The sequence below is a fragment of the Gopherus flavomarginatus genome, chromosome 1, assembly GCF_025201925.1.
Source record: "Gopherus flavomarginatus isolate rGopFla2 chromosome 1, rGopFla2.mat.asm, whole genome shotgun sequence".
NCBI classification, from domain to species: domain Eukaryota; kingdom Metazoa; phylum Chordata; order Testudines; family Testudinidae; genus Gopherus; species Gopherus flavomarginatus.
In genome coordinates this window covers 348,687,729-348,713,619 of record NC_066617.1, presented here as the reverse complement: position 1 = coordinate 348,713,619, position 25,891 = coordinate 348,687,729, and the positions used below count along the sequence as shown (strand labels likewise).

At 41.1% G+C, this 25,891-nt stretch overlaps 1 protein-coding gene across 1 annotated transcript; it reads right to left on the bottom strand.

The window, feature by feature from the left end:
- Nucleotides 1–2,454: 2,454 nt before the first annotated feature.
- Nucleotides 2,455–23,650, bottom strand: CHORDC1 (cysteine and histidine rich domain containing 1). The gene is made up of 11 exons (XM_050942201.1): nucleotides 23,386–23,650; nucleotides 18,191–18,240; nucleotides 15,203–15,259; nucleotides 13,802–13,962; nucleotides 11,438–11,541; nucleotides 10,009–10,067; nucleotides 8,391–8,461; nucleotides 7,815–7,920; nucleotides 4,592–4,711; nucleotides 3,844–3,906; nucleotides 2,455–3,015 (listed from the first exon to the last, which is right to left on the bottom strand). Exons 1-11 carry the CDS (start codon nucleotides 23,447–23,449, stop codon nucleotides 2,863–2,865), a joined length of 1,008 nt encoding a protein of 335 aa, XP_050798158.1. The 5' UTR covers nucleotides 23,450–23,650; the 3' UTR covers nucleotides 2,455–2,862.
- Nucleotides 23,651–25,891: the final 2,241 nt, after the last annotated feature.

Genomic DNA, 25,891 nt, shown 5'->3' with positions numbered 1-25,891 from the left:
CCCGGAGTCGACGGTGCCGGTAGCGCCGCAGCAGATGTCGGTGCCGGGCGCTCCACTCAAGTCTGCCTGGATGGAGTTGCAGACTTCGAGGGTCTTGCTTCTGCACCCGGTGCCGGGGAAGGTCGGTGCCGGGGAGTCTTTCCAGTGCCAGCGCGATCCGGTGCCGTTGTCGAGATGACGGCCTGCGAAGCTGCCGGGTCGAGTGCCGCTTCCATGAGGAGAGTCCTAAGTCTCTGGTTTCTCTCCTTCTTTGTTCTAGGCTTAAAAGCCTTGCAAATGCGGCACTTGTCCGACCTGTGCGATTCCCCCAGGCACTTTAGACACGCGTCGTGAGGGTCGCTGGTCGGCATCGGCTTCTTACAGGCCGCACATTGCTTGAAGCCCGGCGAACCAGGCATGAGCCCGGTGCCGGGAAGGGCTACGGCCCAAACCGGCTAACAAATATCTACAATATTATTTACACTATTAACTATATAACTAACTACACTTAACTACTAACTATCAACCGTAGAACAAGGAGAGCTAGGGACGTGGAGGACAGCTATGCCGCACTTCACAGTTCCAACGACCGACACGGCGGTAAGAAGGAACTGAGGAGCGGGTGGGCCGGCAGGGGTATATATCAGGTGCCATGGCGGCGCCACTCTAGGGGGAGACTTGCCGGCCCACTGGAGTTGCTAGGGTAAAAAGTTTCCGACGAACGTGCACGCGCAGCGCGCACACCTAACTGGAATGGATGTGAGCAATCACTCGAAGAAGAACTTTTTATCTATGCCTTGTTTTAACTGTATAGTTTTGTGTAGCACCTAGAGCTGGGGTTTTCAAAGTTGAGCAACTAACTTCATCAGCCCCTTTGAAAGTCCCAACCTCAAACACTATATCAGTTTCTCTGTAAATATATATGCATTATTCTATATTTCCTACCCATTTTTCAGCATTAGTCTAAGTATTGCTGTAGACAGAACCCTGAACTCAAGTCTACACAGGTAAAAGACCCTAAAGATTAGTTAAACTACCTTTCTTCTTAAGCTTTCGAAGATGTTTCTCATATTCACTGTTATATACATATACCCACTACACACTTCCACCTTGCCAACTATAAAAATTCTTTTGGCTTCCCATTCCAGGTCTTTCAGGATGGAAAAATGACTATGCATCAAGGTATCACAAGCATTGTGAATTGCTTATGTCCCTGCATAAGAGAGGGTATATGTCTATCCTGGAGCTGGAAGGTCTAGTTTCTAGCTTGAGTTGACACACCCACATGAAGTGTAGCTGTGGGATCAGGAGAGACTAGCCACACCAAGTACAATCCTGTCCAAGACCCTTGGTACATTACCTTCCAACTCCAGTGTATAGACAGTCTATAAAGTGGTTTGGGGCTTTAAAGTTTTCTATGGTAAGTTTTAGTTAGATAGAAATTGACCTATAAACACACTGATATGAATAATGATCTACATAGCTACAGAGGAGTTTTTTTTGTTTTTTTTAATTACAGCCCCAAACTTACTTTTATAGATGCAATTTCAGCATCAGCTATGGCCTAGAGCTCAGTCACATATTTTCACAATATCCCAGGATTTTGGCAGCAAGGTCTCTACCCTTGAACTGAAAACAAAAATATACTGTTAGTTTTCTTCTGGAAGTACTAACCAAAAGAATTTAAAATAAAAACATTTAAATAACCATCTTTTTTTTTTTAAAATAAGGACAATCCAGTTGTGTTTACATGAAACTGGTATATCATTATGAGGCTTGTTACTTTTTAGTTTTTCTTTTAAAACTTTTCCTTTAGTGAATTTAATACTCAGAGAAAGACAATAACCCTCAATAGCTAGATTTAGGCATACTGCATGGAAACATTAATCTTCCTTACACAGATCAGTCAACATATCAAATACTGTCCACACTATCCTCTCCTGCGTCAATATTTACCCTCTGAGTCAGATGAACAACTGTGAGCATTTTTAGGTGGTAGCTAACAAATGTTAGAGACCTTGCAAAATCCCTTACATTAATTGGCTTAGTGGTTTTGAGATGGTCTCTAGTGTGCAGGTTTCCAGAGCTGGGAGGCTAAGCTATCAAACCCACTACCTTGCTCCATTTCCTTTCATTTTAGGATTATTTAAAATTTAGGAATCAAAATGGGGGTGGTAGCGGGGGGAAATTTTCATGAACTCCCCCCCTCCTTGGCTCCAGTTATAACAGAATTTGTGAGCAAGCCTTCTAAGGTTGCACTTTTACTGGTAACAGTACTAGTGTTGATAGTGCACCAGTGCTTTTACCAAGTGTAAGCTAAAACTGCTCAGAGCAGGTCCAGACAACAAGATGGTGAAAAAGCTAGTAACTACCTGAGCCCTTCAAAAACTAGTGACCTCACCCCTGCAGAAGTGGAATATGCAGCCATTATTGTTACTTTCACAAGACAAAAGGAAAGAATCTGAGTAGCATCTACTTTCTTTCTGGATTTATTACTGCTATTTGAATATCAAATTTGTTTATTTTAGACCACGGGAATCATGCTAATCATTCCACAGACTCATATCTTGTATCCTTATTACAGTAAGATATATAGCAAACCGTATGTAGTCTCACATTGATTACTCTGGTAGCTCCAGTCCAAATACGGCGCTTGAAATGTTAATGCACAGTGTGGACTAAGCTCCAAAAAATTTACAATACATCTTGCATTCTAGATCAGGGAAAGCACTAGGTTTTTACATAATAGAGTGCTTTCCCTGATCTGGAATGCAAGATGTATTGTAAAAAGTGATCTTATATAAAATAGTCTTAAAAGGAAATTCATTACAGTAGCAAGTCACCACTTTCACAATCAGGAAACAGTCTGTATATCTTTAGGATTCATTCTTGATCTGTAATATCTTCATTTTGTTTTTGCTGTGTTTCAGGTATTGGTAGTTCAAGGCTTGCCCATAACATGGGCTCTGCTTTCCTCATAGTGAGCTCAATCTTCGTAGCTGTCATGTTTACATAACTCCTCTTCACATCAATTACCTGGAACAGAACAAGTATGTTTCACTTAAATTTAGGAATAAGACTGTTGGAAATATGTAAACAATTACTACATGTTCAGCACGCATTATGGGAGTTTTGTAGTCTCCAGATGTTTGGCTCTGGCAACAGTATAGGATGGAATTTACATAGGACTGTTCCACCCCCAAATATTTGCAAAATTAAAAAAATGGAGTAAATCTATAAAACACAGTTGCCCCCAAGGCCCCCAGGAAGTGGTCCACTGGAGGGAGAGATCAGCTTTTAAAGTGCAGTTGCCTCTGGGTTCCGGGGAAAGTTGCACAGCCTCAGCCCTTTCCTACACTAAGCCAGAGTAATCAATTATTTTTTCTCAAGGTCTAAATTTCTTGGTCAAGGTATAGCCAAAGTTCAAACTCCAATAATTATAATATTTTCTCTCTCTCTCTTTTTTTTTTTTTAAAAGCAAACCATTCAAAAGGATCTGAAAGTCCAGATTTGACCCGTCGTCCATCTATTAAGTACCCCTCCTCTTAGCTGTGAAGAGAGAAACTGGCATGCATATGAATGTAGAATATGCATGCTACTGTATGCATGCACAAGTTTGGCATATGCAATTATATGCAACTATACTTGGAAAGGTCTGGCCCTAGACATTTTCTGCAATACTTATATTGCAATTATGCTTAGACTGGTAAATCCTGCACAAATGAACTTCTTTTGTTAATCCAGACCTGTAGAAGTGTGGTAGTTTTAGAAAAAATAAAACTACTCTATTCTGAAAAAAGCTTTGGCTGAGGGTGAAACTGAATAAAAAAGTCTTAATAAAACATTCAAGGTTATTATACTTACTCCCCACAATTTCACATTGCGATCAAATTCTTTATCTCCTTCAAAAATAATATGGATATTTAGCTAAATGAGAAAAAATACAGGAGAGATTTATTAATGTCAAGTGACTAAATGTAAAATAAAAGTATGAGATTAGGACCCTAATCCTACATCACTGAAGTCACCAGGACTCCACACAAACAGAGGTCTGTGCAAACGGATCCTGATGCAGGATCAGGGCCATGTGTGGCAACATGTACTTGTAGAAGAAGGTATCAATGACGATGCCGGTATTAGGCAATACAATTTTCCAAAATGTGTATTTATGGAATCACAAATTAGAATATTTCACTGTAAAAATCTGTGCCATAGCGCAGTGTCTGTGAAGCTACATATCATAAGAGAGAGTCTGCTTACTTTTAAAAACCTAGAATAAAAATTTAGAAAATATTTGGTAATAAAATTATGTAAAATTGTTTTAAAAGTTTTGTAAAGATTTAAATTTAAGAAGTTTGTCTAAAGGAACAAAAAAGCACAAAATGCTTCGGAACCTGCAAGTTTACCAAGACTGAAACTGTCAAAAAGAATTCTCTCTCACAGAAGACGATTGTTACAGCATTTTACTTGTGTTTCCTCAAAAGAGCAAAAAGATTGTGTTTTAATATTTATGTACAAGAGTACATCCAAGCGATTTATATTTTGCTATATTTAAACGTCAAGTTTAGAAAAAACAGAAAATATTTATTTAAAATAAAACAAACATACTCACCATTGTGCTATTTGCTTCGACATGGCTAAGTTCAGGAAGTGAATTTTTCGCATATATTGAAATAGTCACTTCACCTCCAGTTTGATGCCAATCATGCCTACATGGAACTACTTTTTTCCCCTACAAAACAAAGGTGTATTTTGGAAAAATACTGTATTGGAACTCTACATTCAGGATACATTTTTAAAAATTGCTCTGAAAATTGTCATGTAGGACAACATTTTAATGGAGAATAAATATAACTAGTACAGGATTAAATTCTGCATTTAGATGTGTGTGCAGGAACCCTACTAATGTTAAGGAAAAATTACATAATGGTAAGTGTTTGAGGGCCCTCTCCCATCCTACAAATCAAGATTCCATACAGAAAGGATTACAGATCTACTTGCTAGGCAACAGTAAAAAAAAATCTCAGTGCAGAAATCTCTCTCTTTAGCAAGGAGTCACTTCTTAACTCCATCACTTGACAAGCAGACCCAAAACTTAATAATATTAGAGATATAAAGATATATATACAAAAGCAAGGATAATAGAATAGAGGTGGAAGGTATGACAGGTGAAGGAAAACTATCCTAGTATATAGCTTTTCCTTGTCAAGAATCTCCATCCTATAACATTAGGGAGGCATCCCATCCAGCAAAACAGAAGTGACATGAATTAAAACAGGGGTAGGCAACCTGTGGCAGGCGTGCCAAAGGTGGAACGCGAGCTGATTTTTAGCGGCACTCACAGTGCCTGGGTCCTGGCCACCCATCCAGGTGGCTCTGCATTTTAATTTAATTTTAGATGAAGCTTCTTAAACATTTTAAAAACCTTATTTACTTTACATACAACAATAGTTTAGTTATATATTATAGATTTATAATATATAGACTCTATAATATATAGAAAGAGACCTTCTAAACATTAAAATGTATTACTGGCACGTGAAACCTTAAATTAGAGTGAAAAAATGAAGACTCGGCACACCACTTCTGAAAGGTTGCCGACCCCTGAATTAAAACTTTCTTATAGACTACGACCTCTAACCCTTTATAGCCCCACCCTCTAGGTCAGAGCTGAATAGTCAGGGCAAAGAGATACAAGAGCATTCCTACGGGCACTACTACTAGAACGCTCCACCAGTTCCAGCTATACTATTGGCATATCTCCTAGACTGGGAATTTGCAGAGGCCAGCTGAAGGGGAATTTTTCATACCATCTATGAAGTACCAATTGTGCAAGATCAGACGCTCAGATTCATACCCTTTCTAATGTTTGAAGGAAGTATAGTGGGAATGAGAAAAATCTCACAGTAATTGACTGGGCAGCCTGTTGTCTAAACTTGAACTGGGCAGTAAAAGGGCACTAGATAGAGGGCTTCACATTACTGCCGCAACAAATACGTCACAGAACACTCCACAGTGGCCTCCAGTGGGAAGAGTACAGAGAATGGGACAAGGGAAGGAAGGAGGAAAGCGACACACTAAAAAAAGGAGTATCCAGGAAGGAGGAAAGACTAAATCCATTCAATGGCATGACAGAAAAAACGAAACAAAAAATTTCTGGGCTCCCTGAATTTGTTACTTTCTGTTCTAGACAAAAGGAAACAAGACTCCCAACTCTTTTGCTAAAGAAATAAAAACAGAGTTACCCAGGGAGAGATGGAATGTGGAAAGAGGTACCAAGTGGGAAACAAACCAAGGTTTTTCCAGGGGCCCGTCTTTCTTGTTTTGTGGGAGAGTGAAGTTAAAGAAGAGAAAGAGGATGCTAGACTCCCAGGTGATGGTACTCACACTTTGCTGGAAGAACGAGGAAAGAAATTTGAGCACATTACTGTAGACCATTGGATCGCAACATAGCTACCTTGAACTAGAGCATCTAGTACAGCTAATATACTGTGGTTGGCCCAGTGAGGCAGTTGCTAGGCTGTATGAAAGCATTAGTGACAGCATTTCAGCCACCTTCCCACAACAGAGACCAGCCAGCTGGGAATACAGACTACCATGAAACACATGATTTTGCTACTAGCCCCACTGGGCTAGGAGCCAGCTATTTTATTGAAGTTGCTACAACTAAAAAATGAGGTTTAACTTTTTCCTTTTAAAGGGATTTCTCCACCCTCCTTACACATGCACTCAAGTCCTTTTATCCTCATTTTTCTACTTCAAGAAAAATTAAGGAATACAGTTACAATCAGGAAGTGACAGAGAACTGACAAAAATTCTGTGTTTTTAAGAGATTAAGCGGGCATGGGGAGAAACATGTGACTAAGGGAAGAGATAGCACTTAGGTACACCTCTTTTCTTCCTTTTAACAATGCTACATTTGCTGTATGGATCTTATTTTGCAGGTCAGGAGCAGAGAAGATATTGACAACGGAGTCGGGTATAAACATCTAAGAGCAGAACATGACCCGATAGTATTTCTAAATTTGAAAGTGCTCAGCTACATTGTTTCACTGTAACACCACTCTAGTCTTGTAGCATCCTCACACAACTTCTTCATATATTACCATAAATAAAACAAAGGAAAATACAAGTCTATACTAACCTGTCTGGTTTATTCCCAGCTCTGCTATGGAACAGCTATAAGCAAAAAGAACATTGTGTCCTACCATACAAATAATCAAATCAAGCAATGCACTATGCTTTAGAACAAAGAAAAACCCAGTGTAAGAATGGTGTTTGGAGAGGATAGAAAAGTAATATTCCCACCAGTCTTAGCCCTAGAACACTCACTATTTCTGTGTCTTCTCCAGTGTGAATGAGATTTTGGCAGGCAAGATTATTTTAGTCTATTTAAATGTATTCTAGTCCTAGTTTTAGGAAGATGTTTTTCTGTGAAAATTTTTGGGGCTCTTTGTTAGCATATGCGTAACATTTATAAGTGCTGGGTTGCGAAGTCAATCACCTAAAAAAGCCTTACAGAATTGTTTAGAAATATGACAAGGCATACAAACAGTGGGTTTATTTTATTTTATGTTATTTCACAATATATTCTTCAATAAAAGGTGTGGTTGTATACAGATAAGTATAGTATTTTACTCAGATTAGTTTTGCCTCCATTATTAATCTCATTAAATGCTCCCAACACTCATCAACACATATTAGAGAAAACTGTATAATTCTGGAGGTAGGAGAATTATTAGTCTTTGTTTAACTAAAGCTGGAATTCAGCCCAGCACCATACTTACTGGGAAGTTAAGTAACCAATTGCCAATGGCAAAGTTAGTACTACTTACAGCATCCTTTTTAGTCCACACATGTGTTCCCGTTGTACAGCCTTCTTGAGATAAGAATGTATTAAAATCAGAAGTTTTTCTCTTACAACAGCTCCAATACTTCATCCTTTGAAGGAATTTCAAAAGACAATAATTTAACAAGCCATAATCGAGGCTACAATTATGTCACAGAGGTCATGGTAGTCAGAGAATACATGATTTCCAGAGACCTCTGACATTTTCTGCTTCAGCTCCCAGCCATCACGGAAGAACCCTGGAGCTCATGGGCAGCAGGTGGACCCCAGAGATCCCCATTTTGTCAGGATTTTTTTTAGTAGAAGTCAGGGACAGGTCACAGGCTTCCATTATTTTTTCTTTATTGCCTGTGACCTGTCTCTGACTTTCACTAAAATAACCAAAATCTTAACTTTAGCCATAATACATACACAAGTCAAATATTTAGAAACATTGAGCACTATGAAGAGTTTTAACAGTGTAAACACCTTTCCTTTTAAAAATAACCAACTGCATATGTATTTAGAAAGAGTGCTTATTAGAATTTATGGAAGCAAATTCTATTAATTGCATAATACTAACCCTTCGTGGAATATAGGTACTCCAGAATGGTAAATACATATTTCTTCTGTGCTCTGTGGTCCTTCAAATGTCTGGTGAAACAACAACATTTTTTTAAAAAATGATTTCTCTCTTTTCAGGAAGTCAAAAATAACAAAACTATTAGAACAGAACAATTAGCAAAACTGATTGCAAACAGTGACCAATGTGTACTAATACATTTGAAACAAACCAAAAAAAGGCTCTTTCTTCCTCTATACTGCAAAATAAACTCAAATAGAGACATTCATTCAATCTTCACAAAAAGTGCCTCCCCTCATCCACTTTAAAAGTATCCTTTATATTGACTCTGTGAGATATCGGGATACTATCGGTATTAGTACTCAAAGGCTAGTTTAACCTCTTCTTAAAGAGGAATCCAGAACTATTCAACTGTTTTCACATTTTTCACAAGTGAACCAAGTGTGCACATGTACACACACACACACACACACACACACACACAGGTAAAGGAGTAATATATCTGGAGTATTATTAAAAAATTGCAAGCTTAAAATGAGGTCATTCACCCAGTAAAATGTCACCAAAATGAAGCATCATAAAAGGAAGTGGCCCAATGTACTGCTAGGTGTTTAGCAACACAAGGATCTATTAATTGTAGTATCAGTCCCTCATAATCCAATTGACAGGACCACTGCAGTCCATGGAGAGGGTCACAACCTCATATGCAACCACCACCCTCACCAGGAGAGCCTCAATGATAAAGAACAAAGAATCCTTCAGACCTTGTGGTTGTTACAGATTTTTAGTTTGCATCCCTCCTGTTCAATGGAAGGTTGTCTGGGGAAAAAGTGAGGGTATGTCTACACTGCAATTAAAGACACCTGCAGCTGGCCCATGCCAGCTGAACTGGGCTCATGGAATTCAGGCGAAGGGGCTGTTTAATTACGGTGTAGACATTCTTTCTCAGACTGCATTCTGAACTCTCGGACCTCACAGGGTCCTAGAGGCTGGGTTCCAGACCAAGCCCAAATGTCTTTATTGTAGTTAAACTGCCCCTAAACCTGAGCGCAAGTCAGTTGGCATAGGCCAGACGCAGGTTTTTAATTGCAGTGTAGATACATCCTGAGACAATTTAGGTGGCACTGGAAGAATGGTTTTATGGTTGAAGTGTAAAATGTGGTTGCTTCCTTACTCAGTGTTCTGAGGTAGGTGGCAAAGACTGTTTGATTAGCAGGTACTGCATAGACTGCAGGAGAACTTCACTAGTTGCCAGGAGAAATTCGAAATATTTATCAATAAAGCCTTTCATAGTTTGGTATCACCTCACTCAACCTAATTTTTAAACTGCTGGACTAAACTATCAGACACGCTCAGACTGACAAACTCCTACGTTTTTAATTTGGGGCCCAGAAATCTCAGTGATGGGCCTCAACTCTTGAGATTACTAACTCATTGATCCAAAAGAACCTACATTTTGACTTTTTGAATACGTTGAAAGGTGTATCTATTTATTAAGACTTGTGGACCTTGTTTGGACTCTGTATTACTTTGTAATGCGTTTTAAAATACTGACTTGTTCATGATCTTAGGATTCTATAGGTATACTATAAACAGGAGGAATAAAACAGTTATTTACCTTCAAACAGCCTCCATTTTTACAAGACGTCCCAACTTTGATCTCATCACTGTCCTCTTCTGTAAAATTAAGGCATATAGATATGCTTACTATAAATATAAAAATGCCATTTTAAAAATATCAAATATTTAATTTACTTCAAGTTTAGATTCTGACAGACCCTTCCATACATCCATAGGTGGTAGGTGAAAGAGTACAAATAGCATCCCTCATTTTCTGCACCCTACACAAAGGCCTGTCAGAATTACATACAGAAACTACTTCCTATATGTTCCCTAATGCGATCAGAGATCAGACAGGACCATGACCCCAATACACTTCTGTATCTGCACACTAAGCTGGGTGTGCTGAGGGAAGCATTGTGCACCACATAAGGGAGCACAGAAGAGGATGCACTTGCCTTGCATGCTGGAATGTTCAGGGAGAAATTACACAAGCAGTTCTGGAGGTATTGGGAGCTAATGACTGCTCAGTACTTTAGGTGCAGGAAAAAACAAACAAACAAAAAAAAAAACTCCCACAGGCAGGTGCCTTAATATGAACTCCTCTTTCTGAAAACCGTTACTGTGTTGTATAGAGTGCTACCATATTAGAAATACAATTACTTCATACAAGGCTATCCCAGAGTTTAAAACTCTCCAGTTTTTAAATTAATAGTTTTTGTTGATAAATTAAAGGACTTTATTCTTTATATTATATATTGCATACATCCACTTGAAGTTATTATGCAATGATTTAATTGTGACAGATTTATAAAACAGCCAAGATAGCAGTCCTAGGAGACGTTATCTTGACAACTAGAACCTCAATGAATATTTTTTTTTTTGGAAAGCCAGGGACATTTCCCTTGGAAAAAGGGCTTTAGTTCTGGTGTAAACAATATGGGAACATCTACAAAGAGACCATACAAATGTAATTCCTAGATTCCAAGGCCAAAAATGAGCATTGTGACCAGCTAATCTGAACTCCTCTATAACATAGAGCCATAGGCCATAGAACTCCCCCAAAACAACTCCTAGAAAATATCATTTAGAAAGAAATCCAATCTTGATTATCTGGGTCTATCTATTTTCAATTACCTGAAATGTCTATTGTTCCAAGTGAAAACAGTTTTTCCATTGAAACTGTTTGGAAAAATATGCCAGGGATAACAAATACCTAACTTCCTGAAGTAAGAAGTAAGGTGTATACAATACACACCATTGACGGTTTGAATAAACTGCTTAGGGAAACATGTTTCTCTCCTGGTGTCAGTTTCAATTTAATTGCTGCCTTCTGTGGAACTAATTTGCTGGAATAAGTGGCTCTTGAATACCTTTGTAAAGTCATTAATTCTGAAACACTGGCACGTGAGACATTCTACCATTTATCTAAGGATATGGCAACAAGTGTGTCTTTGGCATCTCATTTTGTTGTTATAGATTCTTACCTTTTTTTTCTTCTTCATTCTCTGATGATAGTTTCAGTTTATCTAGTGCTTGTTTCAGGGAAGCTGATACTCTCAGCTGTAAGCTTGTCATTGGCTCATCTGGGCTAAAATATTTAAATGTATTCATGTTATCTTGGTCAAAATAAATTATGTAATATGACAAGGGATACCTTTCAAACCTCTGCTGTGACAAGATTAGAATACTCTTCACCATCACTCTGACATGACATAGAAAAAGAAAAGCCATCTCAATTAGCCACTACAAAATACCAAAAGAATGAAGTCTCGTTTTGAAATTGTACAATTGATGATGGCAAGCTGGCTGAGTCTTAATTCAGTCAAGCTCAAATTGATGTTAGTGGGTTGGGAAAATCAACTAGAAGAGTTGTCAAAGGCAATCTCTCTACTCTAGGTTGAGAGACTTCAGCTGCTACATGTGACTCAGATTCCCAGTCTTGGTGTTTTATTAGAGCCAGGGCTACACTCAGAAGATCACACAGCAGCTGTACCCTAAAAGATGTTTTCAGAACACTGCTACAAAGATCATTTACCTAGCCCATCGCTTTGGCCATGTCACACTCCCTCTTTGCATCTCTCCAGTCAGGGCCGGCTCCAGGCACCAGCATTCCAAGCAAGTGCTTGGGTCGGCAATCTGCAAGGGGCGGCAGTCTGTGTGTTTTTGCCCCCAATCAGCGCACTGAATTGCCGCCGCGGATGGCAGGGGCAGTCCGTGTACCGTTATGGTGGCATGTGCGTTTCCGTGGTGGCGGCAATTTGGTGGCAGCTTCTATGTTCACCTGTCTGCAGCGGCACAGCTTCTGACTTCAGGCTGAATACAGAAGCTGCCGCTGAACTGCTGCCGTGGAAACGCGTGTGCCGCCCTAACGGCACACGGACTGCCCCCGCCATCTGTGGCAGCCATTCGGCGCACTGCTTGGGGCGCTGAACACAGTAGAGCTGGCCCTGTCTCCACTGGTTCCCCCTTTTTTATTGTATCAAACAAAAGCTGCAGGTCTTCATTTTCAAGGCCCTTCATGACCTCTCCCCATTCTCTCATTCAGTAATGAGATGCTGACTCCTGCCTCCAATAGGCGCATGAGGCCAGCCCCCATTAGCAGACTTTGAAAATTTTCAAACAAAAACCTTTATGCTTTCTCCCATGCTGTCCCTCATGCTTGAGCAATTCCCTGTAAACATCTGCAGAGCTACTTCATTAGACTCCTTAAAACTCCTCTTTGCCATAACGCCTACAAAAACTTGACAACAGTTAAGCCACTAGTATGCTGAGACCATAGCTTATGCTAACACATTATCTCACTATTTCCTTGTACTTCCCTATCTGGCTGTATTCCTGTATTGTCTTGTCTTACACTTAGATTGTAAGATCTTTGGAGCAGGGTCTGTCTTTTTGTTCTGTTTGTACAGCACCTAGCACAGTGGGGTTTTGTTCCTTCTCTATGGCTCCTAGGCACTATGACAACATTTATTATTTGTATTATCTGTCACCTTATCTACAAGAAAGTATGTTAGAACAGAACAGCTGAAACCCATGAGTAGACACAGCCCATATTTTAATCACAGGCATTAAGAAACCTGAGGTGAAAGTTAAGAGTGATTTAGATAAAAGTCACATTATTTGATTTGGTAGAGTGGCTTTACTTCTTGTGGCAGAATGCTAAATTGATAAATATACCTAACGTATGTGTTCAATTTCTCATTGTGTGTTTTAAGGTCTGATTACAAAGTTAAGAAATCAATAAAAATTGTATATTCCAATAACAATATCACTATGTTGATATAGCTCAGTTATCAGTACTCTTGACCATAAAGTTCCACACTAGAACTTTGGCTCTTATATAATGACAACACCGAGGGGTTCTGTACTATGTTTCTGTGCTTCAGAAGAGATGTTAACCAAGGGACCTTTATGTCCATAATTCAGGCAAGTCCAGATCAAAACTAGAAATAACTTAAATATCGTTGCCAATTATCCTACCAAGACATCTAAAGACAGTGTACAAGCTATTCTCAAGTACACAATGGTCATTTCATTTGCCTATGCTTCCACAGCATGTAACTAAAATATTTTGAATTAATCCATATAAGAGATGCCATATAAAACCAAAAGCTGTAATTTAAATATTGTCACTGCTAGGTTTGAAAATATGTCTGACTTAATAAATTAATGTCCCCTTGAAAATTATGTAATATATAATGAAGGGTTAGGATATCTATTTTAAGATTTAATGCTGCTGCTTGTCACCATAGTACCTTCCAAATAAAATCAATGGCAATAACCAAAACAAGTTCTAAATTAGCCATTGGAAACAAATTTGGCACAAATGCCAGTTCAATATACCGTACCTTGGCCTATTAATGGTTTCCACTGGCTTTGGTGCCCGAATTATATGCTCCTGAAATTTAGGTTTCAGTTCAGCTAGCTCCTTTCGCTCAGAGGTAGTTTTGACTTCAGGTTTCACAGGCTCAGGGGGTTTCTCACTATTATGGAGACCCTTTGTACAGCCCTGTTGTAGATGACATAGAAACAGATGTGAAAAAAACTACTTCATGTGCAAAGTCCAAAAAACAAACTATTATCCAAGTTTAAATGAACTAATGCAATTTGATTTCTCACTCATATCCTTCACCCTTCACTCAGTTCTAGTGGCTGCTTTGCAACAAATGCTATAACTAAAGTTGAAAAATGGGTTCATTGACATCCAGAAAGTTTGTTCACATATCTGAAAACCAGGAGATGCAGAACACATATGAAGTGTTCTATGCTTATTAAAGAGGCTTTTTTTTTTTAATTAAAGTTTGAGCAAAATCTCTTTAGTTGTTTATGATTTAGACCAGTGGTTCTCAAACTTTTTTTTCCCGCAGACCACTTGAAAATTGCTGAAGGTCTTGGCAGACCACTTAATGATCTTTCCAAACGTTGTTTGCACCGTTAGCTAACTATTGTAAAGTGCTTTATAAAAGCGCTATATTAAACAAAAAACAAAAAACCCCAAAACTTTTTTTGTTCTACAGATAAAAGCACACAGCTCATATTTTAATATCTGTAGTCTTACCTTTCTAATGCAACTGATGCGCCCTCTCTCTCCCGCCACGGCAACCCCCACGCTGGGGCTAGGAAGAAGGGGAGGGGTCTCTCCCTCTCTTCCCCGCCGCTGCAGCCCCCAAGCTAGGGCTGAGAAGGAGGGCCATCTCTCCCCAGAAACCGCAGCCCTGGAGCTAGGGAAAGTCACCTTTCTCTGGCCGATGCAGTCCTGAACATCCCAAATTCACCCCACCCTGTCTCAGCCCACAGCTCCACTAATTAGGTAGGTGGCCCTTCATTCTCTTGTGCAGGGTCATCCAGGTGCGCAACTTAGAGGGAACTATCCATAGACTACCTGAATGGAGCTCATGGACCACAATTTGAGAACCTCTGATTTAGACAAATGAGTGCAAAAACACTATCGTTTCTTCTCCTGGCCTCATATTTTTATAATATTTTAAACACATTTTGACAGAACCAATTAATAAATTGCTGAAATGTAGAAATTGAAATTTAACATCTAAGTAGTCCACAAGCAGAAAGAGTGCCTTGCTTCACTCTGTTAGATTCAAAATGATTTTGGTTTAACAAGATGTATCCCTTTAAAATTTGTTTAATGTACCATCTAATTCTATGATCTTTGATACCAAACATTTTTGATAGCATAACAGATAAGCTAGATAAACTGCAATAATATTTTTTTTTAAATCACCAATACATACCGCAATGCTTAAGAAGTCAGAGAAGTCTGTTGTTCTTCTCTTGCAACATGACCAGCCCTATAAAATTTGGAATAAAATAATGAGAGAAATGCAAACACAGTTTATCAGTAACAGTTTATTAGAAGCAAAAGGTTAGTGATAATTCTTTCCAGCATATGTTGCTTTATAGTCTTAATACAGTGGTTCTCAAACTTTTGTACTGGTGACCCTTTCATACAGCAAGCCTCTGAGTGCTACCCCCGTATAAATATATAAAAATGAGTTTTTAATTTAACATAATTATAAAGCTTTAATTATAAAGCTGGAGATGAAGCGGGCTTTGGGGTGGAGGTTGACAGTTCGCGACGCCCCATTTAATAACCTGAGGACTTCCAGAGGGGTCCCAACCCCTCGTTTGAGAACCTGTGACTTAACACTCTCTTTTCCCTTGGACACTGCTGATCATCTCTGTATTTTTGAAAATGTAAAGACTTCTACAGCAGCTATCAGTAGTCAACATTTGGTGACTTCATCATAAAGCACCATCAAAACTTACCGAAACAATACTCCTATGCTGTGCAAGGTTCTGATTCAATATGAAAAAATAGGCAAACTAAAATAAATCTCTCTGAGTTTGAGTTCACCTGCTAATGCGATGGACACAGTCCCTATTTTCAAGAGCAATGTAGCATGGACAGAAATGTCGTCCTTATCTTTGGAGAGTCATAGATCTATTTTATGTCAGCCTCCTTCATTACCCCTTTCTCTAGTGTCATCTTTGATTTAGACAGTCGTCTGCTCAAATTAGGTCAACTAAAAACCAACATTTATTATACCAGACGAGACAGTCCTGATGCTAGAGAAACATATCTTACTGCACCACACAAACCAACTTATCTGGAAACTCAAAGAACCTTTAATTTGGTATTACAAAAGATACTTTGATTAACAATGTATTTCTGCAGCAGACTAAGAGACATGATGATGGGATTCACTTTTTCTTTGAACTACTGCAAAATAATGCCTCCTGTTTCCTCTAAACATTCATCCTTTAAACAGACAATATACTGTGAACAGTAAGACAGCATTTATTGTTTAGGTTATTTAGGACACATATTAGAAGGAAAATTATACCCAATAGGGCTCACTATAAATTTTCAGTGAGACCAGGAAATGAGGGGAGGAGAAAAAAGGGAGGTAGAATGTGTAGTTTTCTTGTATCAAGTGCTGATTTAAAATTTTTTATTCAAGCTAATGTTAAAATTATCTAATACACAGGTTAAAGAAAGAGTGTCTATAGATCTATAATGCCTAAATTACCCAAAAGTACAAAGTTTGGTTTAAAAATCATAAAATATATATAGTACATAAGCTGCAATATCCCAAATAGAGGTTAATACATTTAGCGATACAGTTAAAATATTAGATCCAAATATTTGGGTACATCACTTGTAAAAAGCTATACTGAGAGTAGCTTGTGGAAAGCAAATATAGCAATGAGTGTAGACTGACCCCTACTAATTGAGAATTTAGGATAGGTTGTCTGTTAGTAAATACTCTGGATATTATTTCCATCTTAAAATTCTGATATTCAGCTTCAGCCAATCAATTTTTCAATAGCTATTCATAGCCAGCTAGTAAGCATGTGCTGCTCACTCCTATCATTATCAAGGAATAGTTATCTTGGGCATAGCTTTTTTCTCAATCACGGCCATTTCTGATGATGCCTCAGCACAAAATTGGAAAAGAGGAAGGTTTTGAGGAAATTCCACTCCTCCACCTTCTGGCTTCTCCTCAGGGGACTAACAACTGTTTCACACCTCTTCCTTATAGCAAGCTGATGCCAGACAGTCTCTTTTCAAGTCTGGGGGGAGGGATAGCTCAGTGGTTTGAGCATTGGCCTGCTAAACCCAAGGTTGTGAGTTCAAGCTTTGAGGGGGTCACTTAGGAATCTGGGGCAAAAATCAGTAGTCCTGCTAGAGAAGGCAGGGGGCTGGATTCAATGACCTTTCAAGGTCCATTCCAGTTCTAGGAGATAGGTATATCTCCAATAGTTGTTGTTACTATTATAAGTCCTCCCCTACACTGTATAATCGTTCAAATTCATGAACCTTACAGGTTTGAGATATTCTTATGGTTTTTTTTTTCCATTCCTAATTTCTTGCCATCAATATTTTAAAGCTATTATTTTGCCTCTTCCAAACTTCACATTAACTTCATTTAGAATCAGATGGTCTTCTTTAAGGAATTCTGCCTTTGTCCTTTATACAAGCCAAGAATTCAGATTTTTCCATACAGTATCTCCATAGCGACTACACTAATTGCTTACCTGGACAAATAAAAGTATTTAATATATTTTTGCTGTCTTAATGAAACTTAACTTCCAAAATTGAGGAGAATCAACAACATATGGCCAGCCTGGTCCCTGCAGGCCATCAACAAATGCTTCCTGGACCACCAATGATCCACAGATCAGAGTTTAAGAACTGCTGATATAAACAAGAGACTACTGAGAAAAAGGTCTAACCTTTCCAAAGTGTATTAGTCAGTTTTTGAGAGATATAATTTTCTTTAAAATGCAAAAAGAATACAAAGAAAAACAAATTTTAAATTGTGTGTACTGAAATTCTAAAATATCTATAATAGAAAACAGTTCTACGTGCAGTGCTTTTTACGCGGCTGTGGTAAGGCAATACATTTGTCACAAAATGATATAGGATATGTAATGATTAAACAAAATGCTCAGTTTGAGATTAATAGAAAAATAATAATCACCTGCTGCAGTGAGTGGTCAAATAATTTACCTGTTACTTATTGCTTGAGTCTAGCCACTATTCATTTTCTTTTTCAACTTTGGATAAATGCCATTTCTGGGGGGTTTTGGTTGAATTCCAGAGAAAGGACATTTGCTACATCATTGACTGAGTTGGAGCACAGCACTACAGATACAAAGATACACTATCTAAGGATTTAAAGAACTTTTCCCTACCTATATCCTGGCATACCCACCTTTAGAGCATCATGAAAGACTGGTACACCTGGATGATATGTGCATGAATCTGAAAGAAAAGAAAAATGCTATACTAAATGAAAATGCAAATTAAATGAACCAAAAACCCCTGCAACTATTAATCTAAACACAATTACAGCCAGAACTCCACACATTTGAATCTCACATTGCACATGAGCTCCACCTTCCACCTCTTTCCCATTACTCTTTTAAACTGAAGAAAATCCCCAGGAGAGCAAATTCAGACTTGACAGAACAAGCATTCAGAGAATATATATGGAGCCATATACAGCCTATTTAGGCTATGTTCCTTAAGGTACAAACTTTTTTTGGGGGAGGGCCATATACACCACAATATACGTATAAGTAAAATTACCTTTACTACATTTATCAGGGGATCTTTTGGGGACCATGATCAGCATTCATATAGCGCTAACCTTAGCTGGTATCCCAGTAGAAAGAGAGACAAATGTCAGCCTAGTCCTTTTGAAGGGCATTGATTCTCAACTCAATTTTGCAACACCCAACACGACTATTTACAGTTGTTTGAGAGATGGATTCAAGCCTCCTACGCCAAAGGCACCTAAGATTTAAGGCAGTGTTGAACCTTATCTGGTGTTCATAAACTTGATTAAAGGATTGCAAAGCATGCCTTATAGCCAAAGACTCAATGAACTCCATCTGTTTAGCTTAACAAAGAGAAAGTTAAGAGGTGGCATGATCACAATCTATAAGCCAGGGCCCCCACAGCTGTCAACTGCTGGGGGGGCTAGATTCCCCTTTTCCCCCGCTGGTGGCTGGGTTCAGGCTGTCAGTCCTGCCCAGCAGTCAGCCCTCCCGTTATTTTTACTAAAAGTCACAGCTTCCTTGAATTTTTGTTTATTGCCTGTGACTGTCCATGACTTTTTCTAAAAGTAACAGATAAAATCTTAACCTTAATCATAGGATAAAGCATCAGTTTCCCTCACTGCACAAACTCTAAAATGGACAAATAGAACCAGATCCAAGCCTGTGTGCTAGAAGCCAAAGGCTCCATATCGCATGAACTAGCTACAGCCAGCATGTATCCTTTGCTTTGTTCTAACTTGCGACATCACTGATAAAAGAGACACAAGGATACAATCGGGCAATGTACAGAACCGGCTTACCACTTGTTACCTATGGGTATGTCTACACTGCAATTATGCACTGTTTTTTATAGCCCAGTTGGTCCTAGTTATATTAGAGAAACTAAAGAAACAAGATGGATGAGCCCCTGTGTTAGAATTATAGGACTGCAGGGGACCTTGAGAAGTCATCCACTCCAGTCCCCTGCAGGGCTAAGTATTATCTACACCATTCCTGACAAGTGCTTGCCTAACCTGCTCTTAAAAATCTCCAATGATGGAGATTACACAACCTCTCTGGACAATATAGTCCAGCGTTTGACCACTCTGACAGTTAGGAAGTTTTTCCTAATGTCCAGCCTAAACCTGCCATTGCTCCTTCTCCTATCCCCAGAAGTTAAGGAAAACAATTTCTCTCCCAACTTCTCGTAACAACCTTTTATGTACAGTAACTCCTCACTTAAAGTCCTCCGGCTTCATGTTATTTCAAAGATATGTCTTAATTAGGGAACATGCTCGTTTAAAGTTGTGCCATGCTCCCTCATAATGTCGTTTGGCTGCCTGCTCTGTCCACTGTTTGTAAGATTCTGTGGAAAAGCAGTGACTTTACAAGGATGCATTATACAAGTTCCTCTTCTCCACTTCCTCCCCCTCGCTCTCAGCGCCTCCCCCACTGCCAAACAGCTTATGTCGTGGGGAGGATGCGGCTGCTCCAGAGAGGAGGTGGAGTAGGGGTGGGAAGAGGTGGGCCTGGAGTGGAGTGGGAAGAGGAAGAAGAGGGCCTGGAGCATCCCCCAGCAAAGTCGGTGCCTGTTCTTCTCTGGGGAAGCCACCGCCGCTGCTGCGAAGGTGCTTCCTAGGGTCCTTGCCTTCAGCGGGCTGTGCCTGTGTGGGGTAAGACAGAGGCACTTCCAAACCACAGTACAGTACTGTACAGTATATAATGCCTTTTGTCTGCCCAAAAATAATTTCCTTGGAACCTAACCCCCTGCATTTACATTAAATCTTATGGGAAAATTGGATTAGCTTAACATTGTTTCACTTAAAGTTGCATTTTTCAGAAACATAACTACAACGTTAAGTGAGGAGTTACTGTACTTGAAAACTGTTATGTCCCCCCCTCAGTCTTCTGTTCTCCAGACTAAACAAACCCAATTTTTTCAATCTTTCCTCATAGGTCATGTTTTCTAGACCTTTAATCATTTTTGTTGCTTTCCTCTGGACTTTCTTCAATTTGTCCACATCCTTCCTGAAATGCATAGCCCAGAACTGGACACAATACTCCGGTTGAGGCCTTATCAGCATGGAGTAGAGCGGAAGAATTATTTCTTGTGTCTTACACCACTCCTGCTAATACATTTTAGAATGATGTTAGCTTTTTTTGCAGACGTGTTACACTCTTCACTGATACTTAGCTTGTGATACACTGTGACCCCAAGATCCCTTTCTACAGTACTTCTTCCCATGCAGTCATTCCCCATTTTGTATGTGTGCAACTCATTGTTCCTTCCTAAGTGGAGTACTTCACATTAATTCTCACTGAATTTCATCCTGTTTTCTTCAGACCATTTCCCCAGTTTGTCCACCATTTTGAATTATAATCCTATCCTTCAAAGCACCCCTCCCAGCTTGCTATTGTCCACAAACTTTAAGTGTACTTTCTATGCCATTATCGAACAGCAAGTCTACATCACAGTGCTATATCAGCACAGCTGCACTGATGCAGCTGCGCCGCTGTAGCACATCTGGTAAAGTCCTGCTATGCAAACAGGAGAGTGCTCTCCAATCGGATTAATTACTCTGTCTCCATGAGAGGCGGAAACTATGCTGGTGGGACAGCGTGTTATGCCGACACAGCATTGGTGTGGACAGCGCTTAGATTGGTGTAACCTACCTGACTCAGAGAGATGTCTTTTTCGCACGTCTGAATGACACCAGCCCTAAATCACTGGTGAAGATATTGAACAGAACTGGACCCAGGACTGAACTCTGTGGTACCCCACTTAATATGCCTTTTCAGCCTGACTGTGAACCACTGATGATTACTCTCTGGGAATGATTTTCCAATCAGTTATATACCCACCTAATAGTAGCACCATCTAGTCCAGGGGTCCCCAATGCAGTGCCCGCGGACACCATGGGGCCCACCGGGGCGTCTAAGTGTGCCCGCGTACTGGCTAGTAAACAAGCATCCACTGACAAGCAGCATCATCCAGAGGCGTTGCTGCCGAAATACCACCGAAATGCCGATTTTCAGCAGCACTTCAACCAATGCCTCTGGATGATGCTGCTTGTCGACAACATTTTGGAGGCGACACCTATTGACGTTGCCGCTTGTCTGCAGCATTTCGGTGGATGCTCGTCCACCGCCACAGTCCTCTGTGGCTCATCGTCTGGCGCCAGCCAGATGAAAAAGATTGGGGACCACTAGTCTGTATTTCCCTAGTTTGTTTATGAGATGGTCACAAGAGACAGTATCGAATACTTCCCCATCCCATTCCCCCAAGGCTTGTGACAATGTCAAAGGCTATTAGGTTGGTTTGACATGATTTATCCTTGACAAATCCATGCTGTTACTTATCACCTGTGTGTCTAGATGTTTGATTGCTTAATTATTTGCTACAGTATCTTTCTGGTTACTGAAGTTAAGCTGACTGGCCTGTAATTCCCTGGGTTGGCTTTACTTCCCTTTTTATAGCTGGGAACTATATTTACCCCTTTCCAGTCTTCTGGAATCTCTCCTGTTGTCCCTAACTTTTTTAAGATAATCAATAATGGCTCAGATACCTCCTCAGTCAGCTCCTTGAGTATTTTAGGAAGCATTTAATGAAGCCCTGGTGACTTGAATATATTAACTTGTTTAAGTAATTTTTAACTTTTTCTTTCCCTATTTTAGTCTCCTGTTCTACCTCATTTTCATTGGAATTCACTATTTTAGACAGCCAATTGCTATTAGACTTTTTTGGTGAACACTGAAACAAAAAGGTCCTTTAGAACTTCGGCCATTTCCACATTTTCTGTTATTGTTTTCCCTCGGTTATTAAGTAAAGGACTTACCCCGTCCTTGGTCTTCCTCTTGCTCTTAATGTATTTGCCGATTGTGTTCTTGTTACCCTTTATGTCACTAGCTAGTTTAATCTTGGTTTGTGCCTTGGCCTCTCTAACTTTGTCCCTACATACTTGTGCTATTTGTCTGTGTCCCCCCCAGGTTCCCAATAGTAGCACATCCCTCCTCCCTGCCTACTCCCCCAATAAACACAGCATGCCACTTAACAAGCTCCCCCAGACTCTCCCCCACAAAAATAGCACAATCCCTCCTCCCCTCTAGGCTCCTCCCCCCAAACAGCACAGCCTCTGCTCCCCCTCAGGCTCCCCCCCAAAAAACAGCAGAGCCCCTCCTCCCCTCTAAGCTCCCCCCCCAAACAGCACAGCCTCTGCTCCCCCTCAGGCTCCCCCCCAAAAAACAGCACAGCCCCTGCTCCCCCTCAGGCTCCCCCCCAAAAAACAGCACAGCCTCTGCTCCCCCTCAGGCTCCCCCCCCAAAAAACAGCACAGCCCCTCCTCCCCTCTAGGTTCCTCCCCCCAAACAGCACAGCCCCTGCTCCCCCTCAGACTCCCCCCCAAAAAACAGCAGAGCCCCTCCTCCCCTCTAAGCTCCCCCCCCCAAACAGCACAGCCTCTGCTCCCACTCAGACTCCCCCCCAAAAAACAGCAGAGCCCCTCCTCCCCTCTAGGCTCCCCCCCCAAACAGCACAGCCCCTGCTCCCCCTCAGACTCCCCCCCAAAAAACAGCACAGCCCCTCCTCCCCTCTAAGCTCCCCCCCCAAACAGCACAGCCCCTGCTCCCCCCCCCCAAAACGGCACAGCCCGTTCCCCCCCCCCAAAACAGCACAGCCCCTCAGGCTCCCCTCCAAAACAGCACAGCTCCTGCTCCCCTGGCCAGCCCCCTCCATCAGCACTGCCCACCTCGCGTAACCTAACGGGACCCGGCCACCCGCAGCGCCCCCAGCCCTTAAGCCAGGAGCCCCCAGGGAAGCAGCGGCAGGGGGCGGGGGGAGCCTCGCAAACCCCTCCGCCCCGGCTCGTACCCTCCGTGTTGGCGCTGGGGTCGAAGCGCTGGCCGCAGCCCCGGTTGTAGCAGAGCTGGGACATGGCGGGGACAGCTGAAGAGCCGGTTACCGGAGCCGGCAACAGCAACGAGCCGGCAGACAGGAAGCGAAGAGGCCTCCCCCTCGCTCTCGAGTCTCTCCGGAAAAAGCCGAGCGGAGCCTTCGGAAACCTTCGCGAAATTTCGGGGCAAAACGAGAAGCAGCGGGGTTAAGCGCACGCGTAGTAGCTCCGAGACAGGGGGAAGGGCCGGCTCCGGGAGGGGAGCGCAGGCGCAGCAGGCGTATAGCATAGAAGTTAAGGGGTGGGGCAGAGTTGCCAGAGGGAGGGGCTAGGAAGAAGGGAAGGAGGAGTTTCCGGCCAGGACAAGTGCGCAGGCGCGATGTGTAGAAGCAGGGCGAATGGAACAGGCACTGTTTCGAAGGAAGGAGGCGGAGCTTCTAAAGGCTCCGCGGGGGGATTCTAAAGGGAGGGGCTAGAACTAGCAGAAAGGCGGAGAATTCGGTAGACGGGAGTAAGAGCGCGTGCGCAGTGAGGAACCGGGGGCTAGGCAGGCGGGCTGCAGGAAACTTGTCAGGGGCCGGCAGGAAGGGAAGGGCACGGGGGTAATTAAGGCACCGAGGGGGAAGGGAATGCAGCCTCATATCCTGCTAACAGCCCTCACCCCGGCTGGGGACAGTAGCCTTGGCGGGCTCCCCTTGGTAGGGGACAGGGAGTGGAGGAAGTAGAGGGGAGAAGGGAAGCAGCAAAGGGAGGAGCAGAGAGAGAGAAGGAAAGCAGAGTGGGGAATGTTGTACAAGCTCGAAATAAGATCTAAGTACTGTAGGAGGAGACAGCTCATATTGGAGACTAACTCATAGATGGCTGAACCTAGAGGGCCAGATTCTGTAATAAAGTACATCCCCGTCTATTAGCTTTTTCTCTAGGCTTTTAAAGATTATGTGACCCTGTGGCAACCAGTGCCAAAATTCAAAAAATTCTGTAAAATGTATAAAGCAATATTTGTCAAACTTTTAAATCCATTCCAAGGGGTACCGGTTTTAAAGCAGAGTACAAAGTCTATGTCACTTTTAACTGATTATATTTTAAGTTCAGGCACTTTAAATTCAAAGTCACATCCTGGAATTGCTACAACAGAAGAAAAACATTTATTCTCAAGAGGATCATGAGCTACATTTTCATGTAGTTCACAAGAAATTTAGGACACCAGCTTTTAAGACACATGCAGTGATCCCCTATATACACAAGCATAGAGTGATCATTTGCAAATGGGTTAATAGATAGTGGTATTTCCCTTTCCTTGTTTCCAAACACACATCATATGACTGGAGGGCATTTCAGTTACATTTATATCCAATTCCAGATTCCTCTAAACAATTCTAATTCCACTGTTTTCCATTTCTGAATATCTTTTACTACCCACATTCTATGATTTATGGGTTTCATCACAGTCTAATTAATACTGAGGCCTAACGCTGTAATGAGGGAGACCCATGTTATTTCTGCCTCTGACATGAGCAAAACAAAGACTGATTTCTTGCGAGAGGTGAAATTTACCTTTTTCCACCAGGACTGTAACTCCCTTTCAGTTTTGGTAGAATTTTCCCAAATAATGCTACTTATTTCTATTAAGTATCAGAGGGGTAGCTGTGTTAGTCTGGATCTGTGAAAGCAGCAAAGAATCCTGTGGCACCTTATAGACTAACAGACGTTTTGGAGCATGAGCTTTCGTGGGTGAATACCCGCTTTGTCAGATGCATCACCTTTTTCTGTTTCTATTAAGAATGCCCCCACTCATGCCATCACGGATCATACATTTTACCACATCAATTATCTACACTTGCGTTTGCATACATACCATAGCCAAAGAAACATTAGCTTGAAGGGTGACGACAGCCAGCAAAAGGTGATGGTGATCTTTTTCTTGGGATTGATCTCACTCTTCTAGGATACATGCCACCTGGTATTGTAGAGAGCTTAATTGGTCGAATGGTACCTTGGTAGGTGTAGTAGCTAAATCTTTTGTTAGCTCCCAATAGGGTGACCAGATGTCCCAATTTTATAGGGACAGTCCCGATTTTTGGATCTTTTTCTTATATAGGCTCCTATTACCCCCTACCCCCTGTCCCGATTTTTCACATTTGCTGTCTGGTCACCCTAGCTCCCATTGCATTCATTTTATTTGCCAGCACTTCCTCATCAATACTGCTCCTCCCATTCCAAGTGCTCCCTGTAGGTCCCTCTTTACCCTCCTACATCCCCCACTCAAGATTTTCAGTTGGGGGATGTCATGTAAATGCCACTCCATTTTTCCAATCTTCAAATAAGGATGGGACAAATTGCTCAAACCAGCGTTTTTATTACTGAGATATTTGTTAAGCTCAGGTCTAGAATGACCTTTTTGACGGAGTGGGTGGGGTTGATTACCAATTGTTTTTGATGTTGGTTCGGACAACATAGGTCCCAGTTAAGTTGGTGACTGGGGAC

Excerpts from the sequence above, each read along its gene's own strand:
- CHORDC1 (XM_050942201.1), bottom strand. The coding sequence starts at position 23,449 with ATGTCCCAGCTCTGCTACAACCGGGGCTGCGGCCAGCGCTTCGACCCC. Across the intron at positions 13,963-15,202 it reads CTGACTTCTTAAGCATTGCG|GGCTGTACAAAGGGTCTCCA; the intron begins GTATGTATTGGT and ends CATCTACAACAG. Across the intron at positions 3,907-4,591 it reads TCGAAGCAAATAGCACAATG|CTAAATATCCATATTATTTT; the intron begins GTGAGTATGTTT and ends TTTCTCATTTAG.